Below are 19,370 nucleotides of genomic sequence, written 5' to 3'. Positions count from 1 at the left end.
TGCAGGATTTTAAGGACTGCAAAGCAGTTTCCTCATTTTATGGTAAGTAGTATGAGTATTGTTATCCCATTTTACAGCTGAGGAAACTGAGATTTAGAGAGGGGAAATGTCTCGTTAGTTCAGAAACTGGTTCGGAATCCAACTCGCTTGACTCACAGGCTGGTGTTCTTTCCGTCACGCCACAGCATTCCACGCCAAGCTACTTCTCGGAGTACGTGTATGCGCGCATTCACGCTGTGCGGCTTTTTTGTTTGGTCTGTGCTTTTCGAAGATAAGAGAACCCCAAGAAAAAAAGAGGTAGCCTGAGGGCATACCGGCAGGGCACCTGTTCTGCAGTGGTTTGGGCTACAGGCTGACTCAGTGGGAGAAAGGTGGAAAACGAAACAAACTAGAGGAAATCAGAGCTTTCAAGTACCGGGAGTATGCTCTTTAACGCGGTTGGCTGGCCCAATAGGGACCTTGGGCGGGGCCACGTGGGTTACTGCAGGGCCTATGGAGCACAGGCACTGAGCCATTCAGTCCCCGCCACCCCCCAGCTTCAGGTGAGAACAGCACGAAGCTGTCAAAGTGAGCTGGGCAAGTGGTAGGTGCGGGACTGCTTGTGGGCCGGGGGCAGCTGAGCGAAGTAGGAGGACTGCGAGACGGACACGGGACGCAGAACTCTCTCACAACTAACTTCTTGGTCCCTTGCTAACCATGAACGCCGAGGAGCAGTACTACGCTGCCACACAACTCTACAAGGAGTCGTGCGTATTTCAGAGGTGCCAGGTGCAAGATTACAGCCCCAGTCCCCCGGCGTGTTTGTACATGGGACGCCAGCCTCCGCAGCCGACGCAACCCCCTTACCCAGGAACCCTAAGCGCCCTGGAACAGGGCAGCCCTCCGGACATTTCCCCTTATGAGGTGCCCCCGATTACAGAGGATCCAGGGATCTCCCACCTCCATCTGCATCATCCCTCTCAACTCCCTCACCCGCACCAGCAAACTGTTCCCTTCGCAGACGGGACTGAGTCCGGGACGCTGGAAGAATCCAACAGAATTCAGCTGCCTTTCCCGTGGATGAAATCGACCAAGTCTCACGCATGGAAAGGGCAATGGACCGGTAAGCTTGGTTACTTTCTTCCCCATGCTCCTCTTCTTGTCCGCCATACTTGACTCATTTCCACCAGTTTCTAGTTCAACCACCTCACAACCCTATCAGTTTCTCCTTACTTTACACCTCCATCGCCTCCTTCCTGCACAACATCCCCTCTAGGTCTTGGAAAAACCTGCATGACCGAACTCCGTCCTTTTCAAACCGTGGCCTCTCTTCCAAGAAAATCTCTCTTCGTATTTCCTGTTTAAGCAAACATATACATATACACATATGTATGTATGTATGTATAATTTCCTCAGTAAACCCTAAACAAAAACAAAACACCCGCCTGGCCCAACCACACTCATTATCTGCTCTCCCCATCTGCTGCCAGATTTTTTTCTCCAGATGTGGGCCTTTAAAAGCCGAAGCCAGAAATGGACTTAGGGGCCAGCATGAGATTCCCTGACCCTCCTGCCCACATCTGGAGAAGAGACCCAAAGCCTCAAGGCTGGCTGATCTCGGAGAATTCAGAGCACTGCATAAAGGTGACCCACGCAGCCCTAATCAAACACAAGTAGCAGACAATAATAACATGGATATGTGGTAATTAGGATTATGCTGAGATGCACAATGATAATTAGTAACACACTTAACTATTGATTGTAGGTGGCACCCCGGTCCTTATACTAAGCTCGTTGCTTTTTAAAGTCTTCTGACTTCACCAGGGAAGGGAGAATTTTGGACAGGTCTTAAGGTTATTTCAGAGTTGAGAAAGAAAAACCAGCATTCAAGAATACAGAAAGAAGCTGGAAATGTGGGACAAGAGTCAGGGAAAAGAAGCAAGAGCTGGGAGCAGCATTCTTCTCCCTGAATTTGGGTTACTCCTTATGCTTGGAGATCCAGGAAAGTCAAAGGATGGTGCTGGAAATACCTTGGAAGATCATTTCAGTCTGGGAGATTTTTCTCTGATCTTAAAACGAATAAAGCCTTCCCATAATTGTTCTTTAGCAGAAAGTCTGAGAGGTTCTTTGAGATAGAACAGTGTGGTTCAACCACTAGGATTCAAGAAACCCATGCCCTGTCAATCCTTTGCAGTGCTCCAGGGCCCAAAGACATGGGTGCCAGGGTCGGATCTCCCTCAATGCAAATGAGGAAGGAAGTGGTGAGGGGTAGCTGGCAGTCCAGCTGTCCTCCAGTAGCTTCAGGCTCCTTGGCAGGGCTGTCTGAGCCCCAGGTCATTCCTCCCCTCATTCTTGCTCACCCTCCTCCTCCCCCACCCCCTGCAGAGCCCAGGTTGAGAGTTCAGCTGCCGAATACCCAGTCTCTGTCTCAGTAGCTGCACAATGTTATCACGACTTGACTGGTGCACTTCTGGTCACACCTGCACTGCAAATATTTCATTAATCCTTTCTTTCAAATAGACAGTTGGGACAAGGGGGGTGGGGGGGGACAGTCTCTCTATGGAGCTCATTGCTCTTTTCACCTGGGATTGGCCTACCTTAACCTGTCCTAAGACAGGGAAGGCTGAGTGTGGAAAGTAGGATTTCAATGGAAGCGGGATATGAGTCCTCAGGATGCCAAATATTCAGGATTTTTCCCTTTTTATTTTTCCTGTAGGGGCCTGGATAAAGAGTCAAAGAAATGAAGCTAGGACTAGTCTAAGACAAAAGAAAGTTCAGGATTTAATTACAATTTTCTCCTAGTGGGAACCCTCTAAGAAAATATGTGCCAGCTGCTTGGGGGTAAGGTAGGAAAGGCTCCTACTTCCCAGAAGGGTTCCAGGCCTCCAAATTAAGTGGATTTGAAAATGGGAAGTTTTTCTTTGGAATGGAAAGATGCTGTGAGTCCCAAGCCCTTTCCATCAAATGGACATTTAAATTCTCAAGAGGGCGCTTCCCACTCTGCATCCCCACCCTTTGTTTCTTCCCAACATTCAGTCAAGATGGCCCATTGAGGGGATGAAGACTTCCAGAAACTTGGGACCATGGAGCCCTGCTTTGTTATTGTCTTGGGCTAAGGATCTCTCCTGAGAAGGGAAACATCAGGGGGAAAGTAATTGGGAAGCCAAGTTCTGAGTTGGGCCCAAGGGCAAGGTCAAAAACACAGCCTCTCAGTGGAGGAAATGTGAGCTTGGACTAGCCACATAACTGGTACCTTGTGCAGAACTCAGAGGAGAATTTCTCCCAGGGTATTGGGAGCACTAAGAAGAAATAGTAAGCAGGAGAAAACCATTGGGGTAGACAAGAAAAGTGTCTATTTTTCCCCTCAGAGGTGGGGCTGATCCTTTTGTCAGAGCTCCCTTTCTGACCATTATTTGCTGCGACTGATCTTGCACCTTCCACATAAAATCTGGCTCAAGATAAATCAGTGCATCTGCACTGGGAGGAATGTTTCTGAGTCACAGGAAGAAAAGAACCCCCCAAAGTAGAACCTCCCTCTCAACGACACTTCTCTTTCATATCACTTTTAAGGACTTACCCTAAGCTTTGTCCCCTTGAATTTCTGAGGAATAAGAAATTGATGAGATCAGGAAATTGCTAGATTGTGATGGAAGGAGGGGTGAGGGCAAAGGAGGTAGAGGGCACCAGGAGATAGTGGTAAAGTATTGTCTTCTGGCTTCTGGCAGCAATGGATTCCCACCTACTCCTGCATGCCTTAGTATTTGAATGTTATAGACAGAGCTGCTGGGAAATTAAGAGATCAGCCACATTCACCACTCCAACTGGACATGATGAGGAGAAATTATCGACAATAAGGAGATTTTTAAGTTATCCATAATCATTCTGCAAAAAAAAAAAAAATACATTGCTCATTAATATCCCCCAGGATCCTTTTCTCTGGCATCTCCTCAGCTCTGGATCCCCTGCAGCAAAGCAAGAGAACAGAATACCTTGCTGCCTCTGAGTCTTTGTAGATAGGAAGTATTAATAATCGGGCAAAACTGGAGCTGAAGGATGGGGATGGTTTACATGGAGCCTCTAAAACAAAAGTAACCATAATGTACTTCAGGTGCTTTTTTTTCTGTCTGTGAAGCTTGGAACCCTGCTAGAGTCCCCAGGTTAAGAGAGTAGGGTGATGTGGTTGGATGCCATTGTTAAAATGTGGTTGAAATGATAGGGGATAGGACCTCCAACAGGGATATGGAAATACTGCAACTCACAAGAGCAAGCTAAGTGTTTCTGTGTTGGGTGTCTAGGTTTTGGGGGCAGGGGGAATAGGGAAGGTGCTCACCCTTAAATTAACAGATCTCTATAGTATATAATCTTGGGAAGGATCATGGCTTCTCCAGACTCTAATGACAATGAGAATATGTATTTGACTTGAATTATGCCTTCTACTAAGGAGTCTTTTCTTTTTTCTTTGGTAGAAGGGAGGGATAATAGCCTGCTTCCAGGCTCTGAGGCTCTTGGAGATAGGCACCCCACTAAAAGCAAGTGTCTTTCCCCAAGTATTTATCGTTTTGTTGTTTTTTTGTTTTTTTTTTTTTTTTTTTTTTGGTTTTTTTGCTTCCTCCTTTCTGAATGTAGGAGGAGGGAAATTATTAGCCAAATTTTTCACTAGTTTTTTTTTTTTTTTTTTTTTTTTTTTTTACACTCTCTACGCCCTTTTACATTTGAGAATTTAACTGGTGTTTTTTCTGACTCCTAGAGCTGAAATGACCCTCTCTCTTTCATATCAACACATTGAACATTTTCCAGAGTTCCTACTTCATTCCAAAGGAAAGAAACATGGTATAAGCCGGCAGAATGCTCATTGAACATTTTAATGGGACGTTTCTCACTCATGCTAAAGTAATTTAGGGGAATGGTGTCTCCCCAGAGACACCATTCCCCTAAACTACGAGACAGATGTAGCTTTCAGCAGCACCGACCTGCTTCTGGGGCCCTGATAGGATCCAAGTCAAGCAGTAGCCCTTTCGCTTTACCTTCAGTCCTTTCCTCCAGGTCTCCGAGGAACCCGGAAAAAGATGAGGCCTGGTTCTGAGCGTCTAGTCTTTCTCTGCCCGGGCTTCTCGATCCGGGTTCAAGAGAGCCGAATTTGGTTCGAAGCGGAAGCTGTTGTTATGTAGGACGCCTTCCATTGGCACAATTCAACATCTCGTCCACTGCGGAACGAAATGAGCTCGACCCTAGAACTACGCGAGTAGTTGTTTAGTTGCATTGTTGTTTAAAACTGAATGGATGGATGAATGGATGAATTAGCAATCCTAAAAGGTTAATGGGTAGGTAGGTAGCCACTCTCCAAGTCAGGAAGACTGAAGTTCAAGTATGGCCTCCACATATTCTGGCAGTCCGTGTGACTCTGGAGAAATAAATCACTTACGCTCTCAGTGCCTCCAGGCAACCCACTTTTCGAGTCTATAAACTGACAGTTGTAGATCCTTGCTAAAGAGGAGTGCCTTCCCCAGGAATTCTTTAAGCCAATGAAATCACGTTGTCGAAAAGTATAAAAGATATAATAATGTTAGGAATAGCCTCCGTTTCTTCGTATATAAAGTGGGCCTTTTCATGCCTCTAGTGCCCGGGGAGTTGGTGAAGTTGTGGGCAAACTTTAAAGTTATGCGTGGTAACTTAGGACTAACTTTCATTCGTAGTGGTTGTGGTGATAAGGGCACTCATGAATACCACCAGGAATCGAATGGTTGCTGCTTAGTCTGCCCTGATGGTGTGGGTCAGAGAGAAAGAATAAATGAGCAATGTCACTAATCCATGCGTCCTTCCGGTCCCTGACAGGCGGCTCCTACGTGGTGGAGCCGGAGGAGAACAAGCGCACGCGGACAGCCTACACGAGAGCGCAGCTGCTGGAGCTAGAGAAGGAATTCCTCTTTAACAAGTACATCTCTCGGCCTCGCCGGGTGGAACTGGCCGTCATGCTGAACCTGACCGAACGGCACATTAAGATCTGGTTCCAGAACCGCCGGATGAAGTGGAAGAAAGAAGAGGACAAGAAACGAGGTGGGGTGACAGGGGCTGGCGCAGGGGCTGGCGGTAAGGAGCCAGAGCAGGACTGCGTGGTGTCGTCAGGGGAGGGGGCCAAAGAAGACCTGCCACCGCAACCTCCGGGGGTGTCCATCCCGGCCTCGGCCCCTGCTGCCTCCTCTGCCAGGGAAGGGAGACTGCCTCCCAACCTAAGCATCTCTCTCCAGCCCCAGTCTCAGTGCCCCAGCGCCCAGGCCGCACGGCCGCAGGAATCTCGGTGAGAGCTCGGGCTCCTCTCGCAGCCCTTTGGGAAGGAAGAGACCAGGACTAGGGAGCCCCGAGTGTCTGCCTGCTGGGGGGCAGGAGTCAGGAAGCAGCCCCTCCCCCACCCTCCACTGCTGGGCACAGCTACTGTCTGAGTGGAGAGGGGAGAGACTTCGCAGCCTTGTGCGCGCAAACTTGTGCGCAAACATCGGGAGAGAAAGAAACTGCAGTTTATGCGTTTTTGTTTTTAAGATTTGAGGGTTTTTTTCTGTTGTGTTTGGGGGCGACGGGAGCAATGTGGTTATGCTTTGAGTCACGAGCCTCCCAGGCCCCCGCCTGAAACTTCTTAATAGGCTTCCCGGAGCCAAGCTCCAGAGAGTTTCTGCTAGGAGCTTACCCCAGGAGCAGCCTCTTCGAAATAAAAGTAAATTAAATTAAACTGTGCTCTGCCACCTTTATAGGCCGATGTTTGCTGCTGCCCACGTAGAGGGACGCAGGAAGGGGAGGTGAGGGAAATGAGGAATCTGCTTCCCTCCCAAATAACTATTCATCTCAAAATCTTTGCTATCTTAAGTATGACAGCTTAGCTATAGAATGAAATATTCCATAGCCGTCTGTTTCTGGTTTTGCATCAATGTAAAACTGTGGCCATCGTTGTCTTTAACACCATTGGTGTATCAGGTTACAGAGAAAGCGATACATTTGAAATTGAAAACAAACTCTTTCGAGCAATCTCAAAAGTTGTCACCCCACGGTTGGTCGTCTTTTTTTCCTGAAGATATTAAAATAACATAATGGGGGGAGGGGGAGAAAGTGCTGTAAAAGGAGGGGAGGAGAACAGGAGGTTCTACATATCTGTTTTCTATCCTCTCCTGCTTGAGAGCTCTCAGGAGAGGAAAAGACAGGAGTGGGCATTTAGGAGAAAAGTCTGGCAGCAAAAGGCCCCTAAGCAGGGACTCTCCGAACAAGATTAAGTTGATTTTTTCTGTTTATGATCCATATTTATTCCCCAAAGCAAATCATCACAGGAACTCCTGGGAAAGCGAAACTTGAATTTTCTGGAGTTTATAAGGAATTTGAATTGTATCACTAAGGAAGGCTGTGAATTCCTGCTGAAGGTGGAAGCCTAATATTTGCACTAAAACATGTGTAGATGGATACATCCGTGCATGTATATGTGTATAGCTACATGCCAACATAAGGTTTCAGTGTTTTTAAGAATGAGAGAAATGAGTAATGAGGCTCAGTCTTGAGTAAGATGATTTCTCACTGTGGATTAGGGGAAGGAGAAGATCAGATCTGTTTTATTATCATGTTATGAAACTCCCTCAAAATGGGCTCAGCCCCTTGAAATCTTAGCAGCAAGGAAAAGTTAAGTATTAAAGGTCACCCAGGCAATGGGTGTCAAAAGCTAGAACTGAATTTGGTTCTTCCTGTCTCCTTCACGAAGAGTCTATCAGCTATATTATTCTGCCTCTCCATATTTTAAGAAATAATTCAATGGTATTTTATGGAAAGCTTTTTTATGCTTTGAGGAACATTCTCTGGTGTCAGACACACCAGATACTGTTTTGACATCAGGCAGCGTTCCTGGAAAATATTCAAAAAGTCAAACCCCCCCAAAAAAACCAACAAATGTAGAGATGAAACTCAGCTGTCTTCTTATCCTTGTAGAGATTGAACTTATCAAAGGAATCCTAAGCAGCAGTTTGATTTTGTTAGGAAGAAATATAAATGCCCATACGAATCAGGAAAACTAGTAGAGATTTTAAGAATACTTATATGATTTTGTAATACATCTCGAAGATGATTTTTTGTTTGGTGAGGATTAGTTGCAGGTTACTTACACTAAAGGAGTCCCCCACACCCCTTCAATACCAAATAGTAAGGGCAGAGAAAAAGAAGGTAACTTGAAAGCCTTTGAGTTGGAGGGCGTGGAAGGGAGAAAAGGGAAGATAATTAGCATGGAATTTAATAGTGACTGCTGGCTAATCAACAAAACAGGTAATTCATGAATGGATAATGAAGAGGTAAGTATTAAAGGCACTATGATGCCTAGCTGGGAAGCCATCTCTGTTGAGAATTGTCTTCTCAATTGGGGCACTAGCCTGCAAAGATGAGCCAATCTAATAAAGCCGTCCTTAAACCTTTATTTTATTCCCCTAGTCTCTTTAAATGTTTTTCCCAAAAAAATATTCGAATGACTATTCCGAGTCTCCAGATTCCAAGTAGCGATCTGTCAGGACTAGTAGTTGATTTCCTTGTTACCAGCAGACTTGGAATAGGAGGCATTTTGGAGACTTCTAGGAGCCGCTGTCTTTATCCTCTCTCATCTTCTGGGGATCTGGAGCTAGAATAGATCGCAGAGGTCATTGAGATCATTTCCTCATTTTACGTAAGAGGAAACTGAGAACCAGTGAGGTGGCGTAAATAGTCCGAGGTCACACCGGCAGGCAAGCATCACCGCTCCAAGATTCCTCTTTGGGCTGTTGAGAGACCGCAGAGCCGGGGCTAATAGGCTGAGCGAGCCGACTCTGTCCTCGGAGTGAACAGAATCCCCCGGGGCCCTTCCTATGTCTATGGCGTGGAGGGGAAATAGCAACCCAGAAGAGAGCGAGTCCAGCGCAGATAAGATCCGAGCGCTGCTGCTGCTCCCGGGGCCGCGATTCTCTCCGGCGTTCTTCCGAACTTTCTTTAGGACAGCGAAGAACCTGCGACTCTGGAGTGCTGGAACACAGTCCTTCAGTCTTAAGTAGACCCTAAGTCCAAAATTCATTTTGTAATCCCCCTCCAAAGTTCTAAATGATCACGTTTTCGCCCTACAGTAGCGGTCCCCTACTGTTCTCTCAAGCCCCTCCCTTTCTGTCCCTTGGAGAATCCTGAACTCTCGGTCCCAGCGTACGATGGTTTTCGTTGCACGGCTTTTGTGGTTCGGTACTAAACTGCGGTTGGACCGAGCCAGCATCTGAGCGTGTGGATGAGGGATGCCAGCGTCCACAAAGAAATTAGCTGGCCCCAGAGGAGTCGTGGACGCTCTGGTTAAATCTTCCTACCCTTTCCTCTTCAGCTTTCCAGGGTCAATCCTGCTAACCTGAGGCCAACCCTTCCCGTTAGATCGTTGCGTAGGCTTTTTTTTTTTTTTTTAAGAGGAAATTTCCCCCAGCTCTCACCCCTTGCCGGCTGTGGTTTAGAGACCTCCAGCCGCCAGGCACCTGAGAAAGGAAAAATTCTTTGGAGTCACAAGGCATCTACCGAGTCTAGGTCCAGAGCGATCCCATGGGGCTCTTATTCCTTCTCCCCTCACTTCCTAGAAGAACTCCCCACAGAAGAGGATCCCGAGGACCTAAACAAATGGCCCAACACAGGAATGCTGAAGTCAGTGGGAAGGCACGGGTCGCAAGGTCCATGCTGGCAACATCAGCACCACCTCATTCTCTAGAGTCTAAAAGGAATCTTGAACCCTCTCCTCCCTATAAAGTCCCCAAGTCCTCCCAGATGGAAAAAAAAAAAAAGGAATTTTTTATCTTCCTGGTGAAACTCCGAGGCCACAATTCCCCAATGGCTTCCAGTCGAGTGGGAAAGAGTGACGGAGAGAAGGGATGGGGCAAACGCCCAGGAGCAAGGAAGGCACCCATATCAAAGAAAACATTAAGGAATAGAAGTGAGGTGGGAAACGATGTTCTCTAGCTGCTGGTAGACTATCCTAAACCCATCCAACATTCCCATCAGAAATTGGAGAAAGCCGGGGGCAGCTGGGTAGCTCAGTGGATTGAGAGCCAGGCCTAGAGACGGGAAGTCCTAGGTTCAAATCTGGCCTCAGATACTTCCTAGCTGTGTGACCCTGGGCAAGTCACTTGACCCCCATTGCCTACCCCTTACCACTCTTCTGCCTTGGAGCCAATGCACAGTATTGACTCCAAGACGGAAGGCAGGGGTTAAAAAAAAAAAAAAAAAAAAAAAGAAATTGGAGAAAGCCATTCTGATAACTCTAGTCAATGTGTCAAAGGCAAAGTGATTTCGCTTTCGCGGTAAATCCCTTTCTGGAAACTTGACAGAAACTTGGCTCTTAATATTTTAATTACCAGAGGCTAAGTGACTAGCCTACTTAAAGTCAGGAATTATTTTCCTCTTAGCTGCCTCTCCTGCCAATCTGAATCAACCTGAATCATTCCTGTAGTGCCTTAGGACCACAGGAAGGAGGTTAGTGTCTGGAGAGACCAAGTTCCTGCACTAGGGACTGGCACTCAGCTCTGGAGAAACAAGAGGTGGTGCTGAATGACCCAGAATCTCTTCGTTTGCGCTCGGAATCCAAAACTATTAGCTCCAGGCCAGAAAAACAGGTTGGAAGAAGCAATTTCTCCCTTGTCTGAGAACTGAGGATCTCTGATTTTCGAACTTGATCTCAGGATTTGAAAAATAAGCCTAACCGGAAGGAAAAAGAAATCAGGGAGAGTCCTGTCACCTCTGCCTCTCGACCTTCCGCTGGCAAGGGTCTGCAGACATTTTCTTCTGGCAGAATGGAAATAGTTCTGAATTTGGATTCAAAGGTACGAGTTCTGCATCCATAACTAGTTAACTCCTGAGTTTTCTCTTCTGCAAAATAGGGCTAATAACTCCCACTACCTACCTCACAGGGTTGTTGTGAGGCACAAATATGACAATGTAGTTTAAATTCCCAATAAATTAGATGGAGTCGGATGACCCTGCTAGCTTCCATTTTAATTCTACTAATGATTCCATTTCTTTGTAAATCTGAACAAGGAAGTCTAATATTTCGGCCCATTATACAATGCTTCTTTTGAGTATTAACAGCTAATCTATTTACTCAAACATGAAATTTATTACTATCGCCAAATTGCATATATTCTTTACTTTCCCCCCATTATTATACTGCCACCTTTAGCTAGAGTCCTAGTAATTAATAACAAAAATTAATAACCCGGCCGTGTAATCTATATGAATGTTATAATTAGATTTCTCTCAGACCCAAAACAATCCACATGCCACTTTCGGCCCAGAATGGTAGTTGAGTAAAGAACAGCGACGGTGGCTTTCTCTTGAAGCTGACAAATGCGGCCACTGGAGAAAGTCAAACAAGAACCTGACTCGGAGGGTACTGTTTTGACAAACTGGGGATCCCTTTCTCTAGGGTTCTTTAGTTTCCTTATCCAGAAAACGGGGAGGTTGGAGTTGATAGATCCCTAAATCTCCTCTAACTCTCCATCTATGTACTGTCCTCCGATCTATCCTGTTACTCCCCTGGGGTTCTCTATTTCTGATACTTTTTTGATATCTATGGCCCCTGGAAAGACGTTTTTCCCGGGACCTCCGTTGCCTTCTATTTGTTCTTGCGAATAAAGAAAAACTAAAAGAAAAAAAATTCTAGACACACAAAAATCAAATTGCAAGAATCAGACCTTCATAAAGATTCAAGACAGGGGAAAATCTAACCGTTGTTCTCTGATTTCCTGCTTTCTTAACTGAGAATGTGCGCCTGATCAAGAATAGGCAACCGATCCTTGCGTCCAATGTAAGGATTCCCTGTCCTTTAGACTTAAAACCTAACTTGTGCTCGATGAATAGGACTGTAAGCCAGTTCCTATCCTCATCCAGAATCCCATGAAGGAAATCTGCTTCTAGCCCACCTTTCGTGTCGTTATTGATCCCGGAGGGGGTGGGGAGGTGAAGAATCCAAAGGATTGTGGGATTCTCCAGCAGGTACCCAAGGACGTTAGTTTCTGGTCTAAGGGCTTTAGAGTCTTGGGTAAGACAATAAAGAGCCGGTATCCTCATGTCCCTTAATTGTCAATGCAATGCAGACTAGGAGTGCTGAAATCCTTTCAGGTTCTAAGCTTAACTTCAGGTTCTAAGCTAAGTGTTTCCTCCTGCGCTTCCGAAAATCACAGTGATAAATGTGGGATGGAGGACACTGTAGAGTGGGAAATGTGGCTGTAGCCACGGAACTCTGATGTTTTTGGATTGTCCTTTCTTGTCACTCCCCGCTCCCACTTCCATGGACCTAGCCCAGCAGTCAATGGTCCAGCTCAAAAAACAGGTCAGAATCTTATACAGGGGGGTTGTCTTCCTCCAGGAACGACATAATAAGTCCCTACTTGCCCTTGGAAGGCACAGTGAGACGGAATTTAAGAGAGACGGATTTTACACTTGAAATTTCAGAGCATGAGACTCGGGGTTTTGAGGTTTAGTGCTTTACTTTTCTTAGACGCCTCTGAGTTTAGCCTAAGTGGTGCCAGACCAAGCACCCGGAGAGGTGGCCAGAATTCACTGTCAGATTTTTTAAAAGATGAATTGCTGTCTTTTCTTTTTTTTTTACACCTGTCATTTCCTGATCACCCTCTCCCAACTCTACCTTATAACATACAAGGAACAATTAAGCAAAATCGACACAACGACCTGGTCTGTCCACGCATATTAGTAGCCTCCCCACTTCTCTATTAAAAGGAAGAGTTTCATCATCTATTATGGTCATTTCAATTAATCAGTTAAGTTACCGTTCAATGATGTTCTCCATTATTTCATTCACTGTGGCACTGTTCTCCTGGTTCTACTAACTTTGCTTGTCATCAACTTTTTCAGGTCTTTCCATCTTTTTCTGCAGTCTTCATAGTCATCAGTTCTTACAAAATATTAACGAGTATTCTGTTATAGTTATTCCCCAAACCATCGTCTTTTAACTTTATTTCCAGTTCTTTGCTCCTACAAAAAGTACTCCTATGAATATTCAAATCTTTATGGGTTCTTTCTTTCTGTCTTGGACCTCTAGGGAGTATATAGGCTTAAAGGTGGAGTAGTTCGAGAGTAGCTATAATTTTGAAGCTCTTCTAGTTGCTCCAAGTCTGGTTCTTTTCCAAAGCCAAAAATCCTAAACAAACGCGGAGGTCTAATATCTGTGTTTTCAAGGTAAAGATTGGACGTTCGATTATTTTATACGTGCATTAAACGACTAACTTGGACCATTCAGTCTTCCAAATTCTTCCTTTGGGATTGTCGCTTTTCCATATTAAATTTTCTCTACTCATTTACAACAAAACTTCCCCAGGTTTTTCTCTATAAACAAAGGCATAAATATATACTCAGGGAACTGCTCTACCATGTTTCAGTTCCACTGCTACCATTTAGTTGTTACGTGACTGTGAGCAAATTACTTAACCTATCTGAATTTTTGTTAGCATAAAGGATTATAAAAAATATCTAACATTATTTTATTAGCCATTTCTGAAATCACCTTTTTCCTTGACAAGCATACCATCAATCAACCTACCTATATTGTTCCTGGAACAAGACTACCCTCTATAGAAGATATTGGCCTGTTTCATCTATCTTTACTATACTATAATTTTCAGATGGACCATTGTCTGCTGGGTGAGGTCCCTGGAAGTGGGAGTAGAGAGTGATAAAGCATTTTTAAGCACTTATGTGCCAGGCACTGTACTAAATGCTGACAATTCAAAAAGAGGCAAAAGATAGTCCCTGTACTCAAGGATCTTGCAATTTAATGATGGAGAAAACAGGCAAACAAATATATGCAAAGCAAGCTATATACAGGATAAATAGTAAATAATTAACAAAGGGAAGGCACTAGAATTAAAAGGAGTTGGGAAAGGCTTTCAGTAAAAGAAGGGATTTTAAGTGGAACTTAAAGGAAGCTACTATTACATTAACTTTCCAAGGACTGGCTAAATACACTCTTTTGCTGTCAGCATATATCTTGCAGGAGGCAAGATTGTCTTAGATTGTTAAATATACCCAGGGAGCAAGAGTACTACATAGCACCATAGGCAAGTGATTAATAAATATTCTTCAATGAACCAGATGATGATTAACTAGATAACTGTCTGAACTTTCTTCTCTGTGGAAATAATCTCTGAAGACCAGCAAGTATGACTTCTGTGGGAAAGAAAATTGAAATAAGACATCTAGGGACATATGAAGACCAATTTAAAATAATGAAATTATTGAAAGGGGGATTAAAATTCCATTTTATATCTAAAGGTAATATAGCAGTTTCTTTGACTTTTACTAGATCTTCTTCACCTTAAATGATTGTCCACCAATAAGTCCAAGATCTGCACTGAAAAAGATCTTCTCATTCGGACACTTACTGTCTATGTGACCTTAGATGAATCTTAATTTCCTCTTATGTACAATGATGCTAATGATACTTCAGCAAGGAAAGGACTTTGTAAATTTCAGAATTCTACTAAAATCTGAGTTCCCATCATTTCACCTTAATATGGTCTGCTAGGCTTGACATTGGAGCGGGGAAAGAATAACAGCTCCCTGGCAGTTAGCTGAGTCGAGCAACTGAGAGCAGAGAAGGTCCCCCTGAGTACAGCTCTAAATGATGCAGCTCTTGGAACTGAACTAGTGCTCCAGCAACAGATCAGCCAATCCATTAGCCATTGAAGCCTTTTGAGCAAAGGTATGGGGTAGAAAGGTGTGACGGACTTTTAAATAACCTCAAATAGTGAACATAATCTCTCCAACTTCAAACCAAGGAGAGTCATGATGTGTCTGAGGCACAGAAAGACTGGATTGCCCTGCCAAATTTTAAATTGTATCCATGTACACCTGTAATGTCATCTTTCAATACAAGTGACATGTTTGTACATATATAAGTATATAAAGTGTGAACATTTGCTTAAAATTCCATTACATACAAATATCTATCTAGTTATATCTATATCGATATACATATACATACATACATACATACATATATATATATATATATATATATATATAGAGAGAGAGAGAGAGAGAGAGAGAGAGAGAGAGAGAGAGAGCTTTCAAAGTTTTTTGAAAATCTCTACTCTTACCCTTAGAAATAAGAAAGCAAAGATTTTTTTGTAATCAAAAGTTTGATTCCAGGCTCTACCATTTACTAGTTATGTGATCTCAGAGGCCCTTAATCCATCTGAAACTCAGTTTCTTCATCTGTGAAATGGGGGCAATCATACTTGTACTCCCCACAAAGGATCATCAATCAAACTTGTACTTCCCATAGGATGGAATGAGGTTAAATTTGTAAAGCTCTTAGCACAATGCCTAGTAGGCACATAGTAGGCACTTAATAAATGCTTGTGCCTTTCTCCCTCCCATCCTTCCTTTCCCCTTTCCCCTCCCAAATGTGGCAGTTGGGTTTAATAGTCTCTAAGATTTTCTAATTCTAAGTCTTATCAGGCAAGGAGTAGGGTTTCTGCTAATAACAGGATGTTATTTGGTCCCTAATGGGGCAGTTCTCTGCCCAAAGATCAGTTACTGACTAATCTTATTTTCCCTAAACAGAGGACAATGGGCAGAGAGCCAAAAAGCATGCAGTCATGTTCAGTATAGTAAGTCTGAATGCAGAGAAAATACCACTTAATTGTTTTCAGTAGCAACATATGGTTGTCATTTGAATGTTTTCAATATTTTATATTTTCTTAAAATGCCTATTTTAATAGATATCTTCATTGAGAAATGAGTGCAGGAGATGAAAGCCCAATATAAATATGATTTCTTAAATGTGATAATTATCTAGAGAAGTCAGTTGTGCCTAAAGGGTAGTCACTCAAGGGTAGGTTACCTATACAGTAATTATTAGGGTCATTATTAGGTAGATCCTTACACACTTAGAACCTCCAACTCCCTCAAAACTCAGCTCAAGCATCATCTTCCCTTCATGGCCTTTCCCCATTCCCTCACTCCTTGGTTTCTTTTCCCACAGTGATCATTTTATGTTCATTTGCATTATGTCTTGTATTTATTAGTGAACATGTTATACAACCCCCTCTCCAGTGGGATGTAGGCTCCTTGAGGGAAGAGACTGCATCCTTAACACCTTGCACTATTCCTGGCACATAGCGGTGGTTATTGTTTGCTGACTGATCAAAAAACTTCCTTAAGATCCAGGACTAATTTTTTTGTCTTGCCTTAAATCTAGATGACAATATATTGAATGAGTCCATCTGCATAGAATTCTAGAGTATAACTATGGTTTCATGTAATCTATCTGCCACTCTTAAAGCATCAGAGAAAAATAAGGGACATTTCATCTTTTGAATGACCAGAAAAGAAATTCCACGATCTCCCTGACTAATTCTAGAAAGGGCAGAGGTATTTCATCGAACTTTGGGTTCCTGATTTCCTCTCCTCCCCCAGTAGAATTTACTATCCAATTATATAAATTTTGGTATCAATATAAAGATCTAGGTATTCATTGAGTCACTCAGCAGAGTTATGGTAATAACTGCAATTCTCTGGAACACATAAGCAACTTCCCCCAATTTAGCACATCATATTTATATTAGCTTCATTTCTCTTCCTCTCTCAATCACCAGTCCTTATTTTCTATATCTCTAAGCTTAAAAAAAAAACAAACAAAAATATTTGCCCCCAAACTATTCTCAAATTTCCTTCATAGCATAGTTTTCCAAGAGAACAGTGAAAATGAAATGGAAAGAAGAGTTAAAGGACTTTAGATTTCTCTTTGCTGTTCAATTTCTTTTGAGTCTTTGATTATAAGATAATGCTTACTTTTAAGCAGAACTAGGCAACTCAGAAGATAGAGTGCTGGATCTGGAGGCAGGAAGACCTGAGTTCAAATTCTGATTCAGACATATACTAACTGTGTGACCCTGAATGAGTCATTTAGCTTGTCCCAGTTTCCTCATCTGTAAATTGGAGATAATAACAACTACATACTAGGATCATTCTGGGGATAAAATGAGATAATACACACATCCCTTCCACATGGTAGGGAGATATTACAGGTGTCCTTTCCCATATTGTGGGGATTAAGGGCACATAAAGTGCTCCCTTGACCTGGAAATTTTTTGGCCCTCCTTTTGTGCCAGAGAAGAAGTCTGAATTTTTAATTTTTCTTTTATGGGGTGTTTACAGTACCTTATATGGTTAGCATTTAGAAAATAATTTAATAGCATAAAAAACAGTTAGCATTTATGGATTACTAAACTTCTAAAGACATCTCTATATTCCTAGTCTTTGTGTGTCATCTGCTAGTTTTCCCATTCTTTTAGCAAACTTTAAATTTTTATGTATTTTAGATTTAAAAGATAAATTGTATAGGCTCATGGTATTAAAAGATAAAATATGTTGATATTATAAAATACTGTACACATTTTTTCATTTCTGAGTTTCTAAAGCTTTTCCATATTGGTCTGCAGCTTCTGTAAAATTCCCAAAAAACTCACATTTAATTTTTTATGCTGACCAGCATTATATCAAAACCACAGTGGGGAAAGTAGAGATGTGGAAAGTATACCTGTATTTGCAAAGTGCAATATAAACATGTACTACTAAATTATATACTAAATGTTAATTATATTATTATAATTACTTGAAACATTATTTATATATTATTATAACTAATTTAAATCCTAAATAATGCAAAGAAAGAATTAGAGGAGAGTTTTTTATTCTGATTTTTTGGGATGAAGAAACTTAGACACCAAGGGGCTGTATCTACACAGACAAGTTTCTAGTGAGTTTTTAGAAGGGGAGTGGGCTCTTCTTATATTGGAACTCCAACAGAAAATAGTACAGCTTACATTGAACTTGGTCTCAAAAAATAGCACAGATAAAGTGTGCTTCAGAAAAAGGGGAAATAGTTACAGCTACAATTTTGTGAACAAAATTCCAGCCAAGCCCTAACCACGCAGATACTCCCATGGAGTGCTGTAGGATAGAGCTAATTAGAGTAGCACAGAACCTTTTTATCCCCACAAATGCCTCATCCAAAATGCCACCCATTCAGAGGCCATTGGAATAGCTCATTCCCAACAGTGCATTCTAAAGCTTCACTACTCCCCTACCCAAAACCTGCAACTTTGTCATCATCCCTGCTGCTACTGTACCTAAGGACTACTGGGCCTTGCCATTTGTTCTGCAACCAAACTCTCCAATATATGCTCTCTTCTAATTATGTGGGGTCTTTGAAAGCTTTTTCTTTTTGTATTCCCAGCACTTTGGCACTTATAAAATGTTTTCCATGACCCTGGGCAAGTCACTTGACCCCCATTGCCTACCCTTGCCAATCTTCCACCTATAAGTCAATACACAGAAGTTAAGGGTTTAAAAAAACTTAAAAAAATGTTTTCCATTCCATTTTTTAAAACCCTTGCCTTTCATCTTAAAATCAACACTATCTATTGGTTCTATGGCAGAAGAATGGTAAGGGGTAGGCAATGGGGGTTAAGTGACTTGCCCAGGGTCACACAGCTAGGATGTATCTGAGGTCAAATTTGAATCCAGGACCTCCAATCTCTAGGTCTGGCTCTGAGTCCACTAAGCTACCCAGCTGCTCCCCCTTTTCATTCCATTTTAAGTCAATTTGATGATTTTTCAACCCATAAAGAAGCATCTATTCAGCCATGCTGTCACCGGCTGCTCACCTACCAAAAGTCGGTCCAAAGTAATGGATTGTTTTATCTAAGACTTTTCATGAAGACCCTCATGGAGGAGTTGTAATCTGGATGAGCTGAGAAAGAACTTGTGCTAATGAATTTATATTTCTCTTGAAGCATGGAAATATTAAAGGAAATCTCCTGTGGCATTGCTTCAAGTTCAATATTTCCAGCAAGACCATCAGAAGAGAAGGTCTAAAGACAAGAATGAGGCTAGACCCAAGCCAAAGATGTCCAAAGTAAGTCATTCATTAATATGTAAAATGAGATACACAACTTAATTTTCCTATGTGTCAGCTTCCTCATCTTTAAGATGGAATTATTGATGTATGCCAATAAAAATATTGCTAGTGTGCTCGTTGGAAGTTCATTGTCATCACTCCCCTGCACAGATATTGACTAACTATATCTGTGGTAAGTATGAACTATTTGACTCAGAAAAGGCACTCAAACTCTCCCTGCTATGGACCCAGAGTGACTCCATTTTGAGAATCATTCCATTTTGTTCAAATATATATGTCTTAAAAAATAAAACAAAACCCTTACCTTCCATCTTAAAATCAATACTGTATATTGGTTCCAAGACAGAAGTGTGGTTAAAGCTAGGAAATGGAGGTTAAGTGACTTGCCCAGGGTTTCACAGCTAGGAAGTGTCTGAGGCTAGATTTGAATCTGGAACCT

General features: G+C 42.8%; 1 protein-coding gene across 1 annotated transcript; it reads left to right on the top strand.

The window, feature by feature from the left end:
* The first annotated feature begins 696 nt into the window (after positions 1-696).
* On the top strand, positions 697-6,278 carry PDX1 (pancreatic and duodenal homeobox 1). Its single transcript, XM_044666114.1, has 2 exons — positions 697-1,102; positions 5,812-6,278. The coding sequence occupies exons 1-2, from the start codon at positions 697-699 to the stop codon at positions 6,276-6,278; spliced, it is 873 nt and encodes a 290-aa protein (XP_044522049.1).
* Positions 6,279-19,370: the final 13,092 nt, after the last annotated feature.

This window comes from Gracilinanus agilis, chromosome 3 (assembly GCF_016433145.1).
Source record: "Gracilinanus agilis isolate LMUSP501 chromosome 3, AgileGrace, whole genome shotgun sequence".
Lineage (NCBI taxonomy): Eukaryota > Metazoa > Chordata > Mammalia > Didelphimorphia > Didelphidae > Gracilinanus > Gracilinanus agilis.
The sequence above is the reverse complement of the archived record's forward strand: the minus strand, read 5'-3'. Positions and strand labels throughout refer to the sequence as shown.

Bases quoted from the DNA above. Each gene is read 5' to 3' on its own strand.
- PDX1 (XM_044666114.1), top strand. From the start codon at position 697: ATGAACGCCGAGGAGCAGTACTACGCTGCCACACAACTCTACAAGGAG. The intron at 1,103-5,811 runs GTAAGCTTGGTT...GGTCCCTGACAG, and splicing joins ATGGAAAGGGCAATGGACCG to GCGGCTCCTACGTGGTGGAG.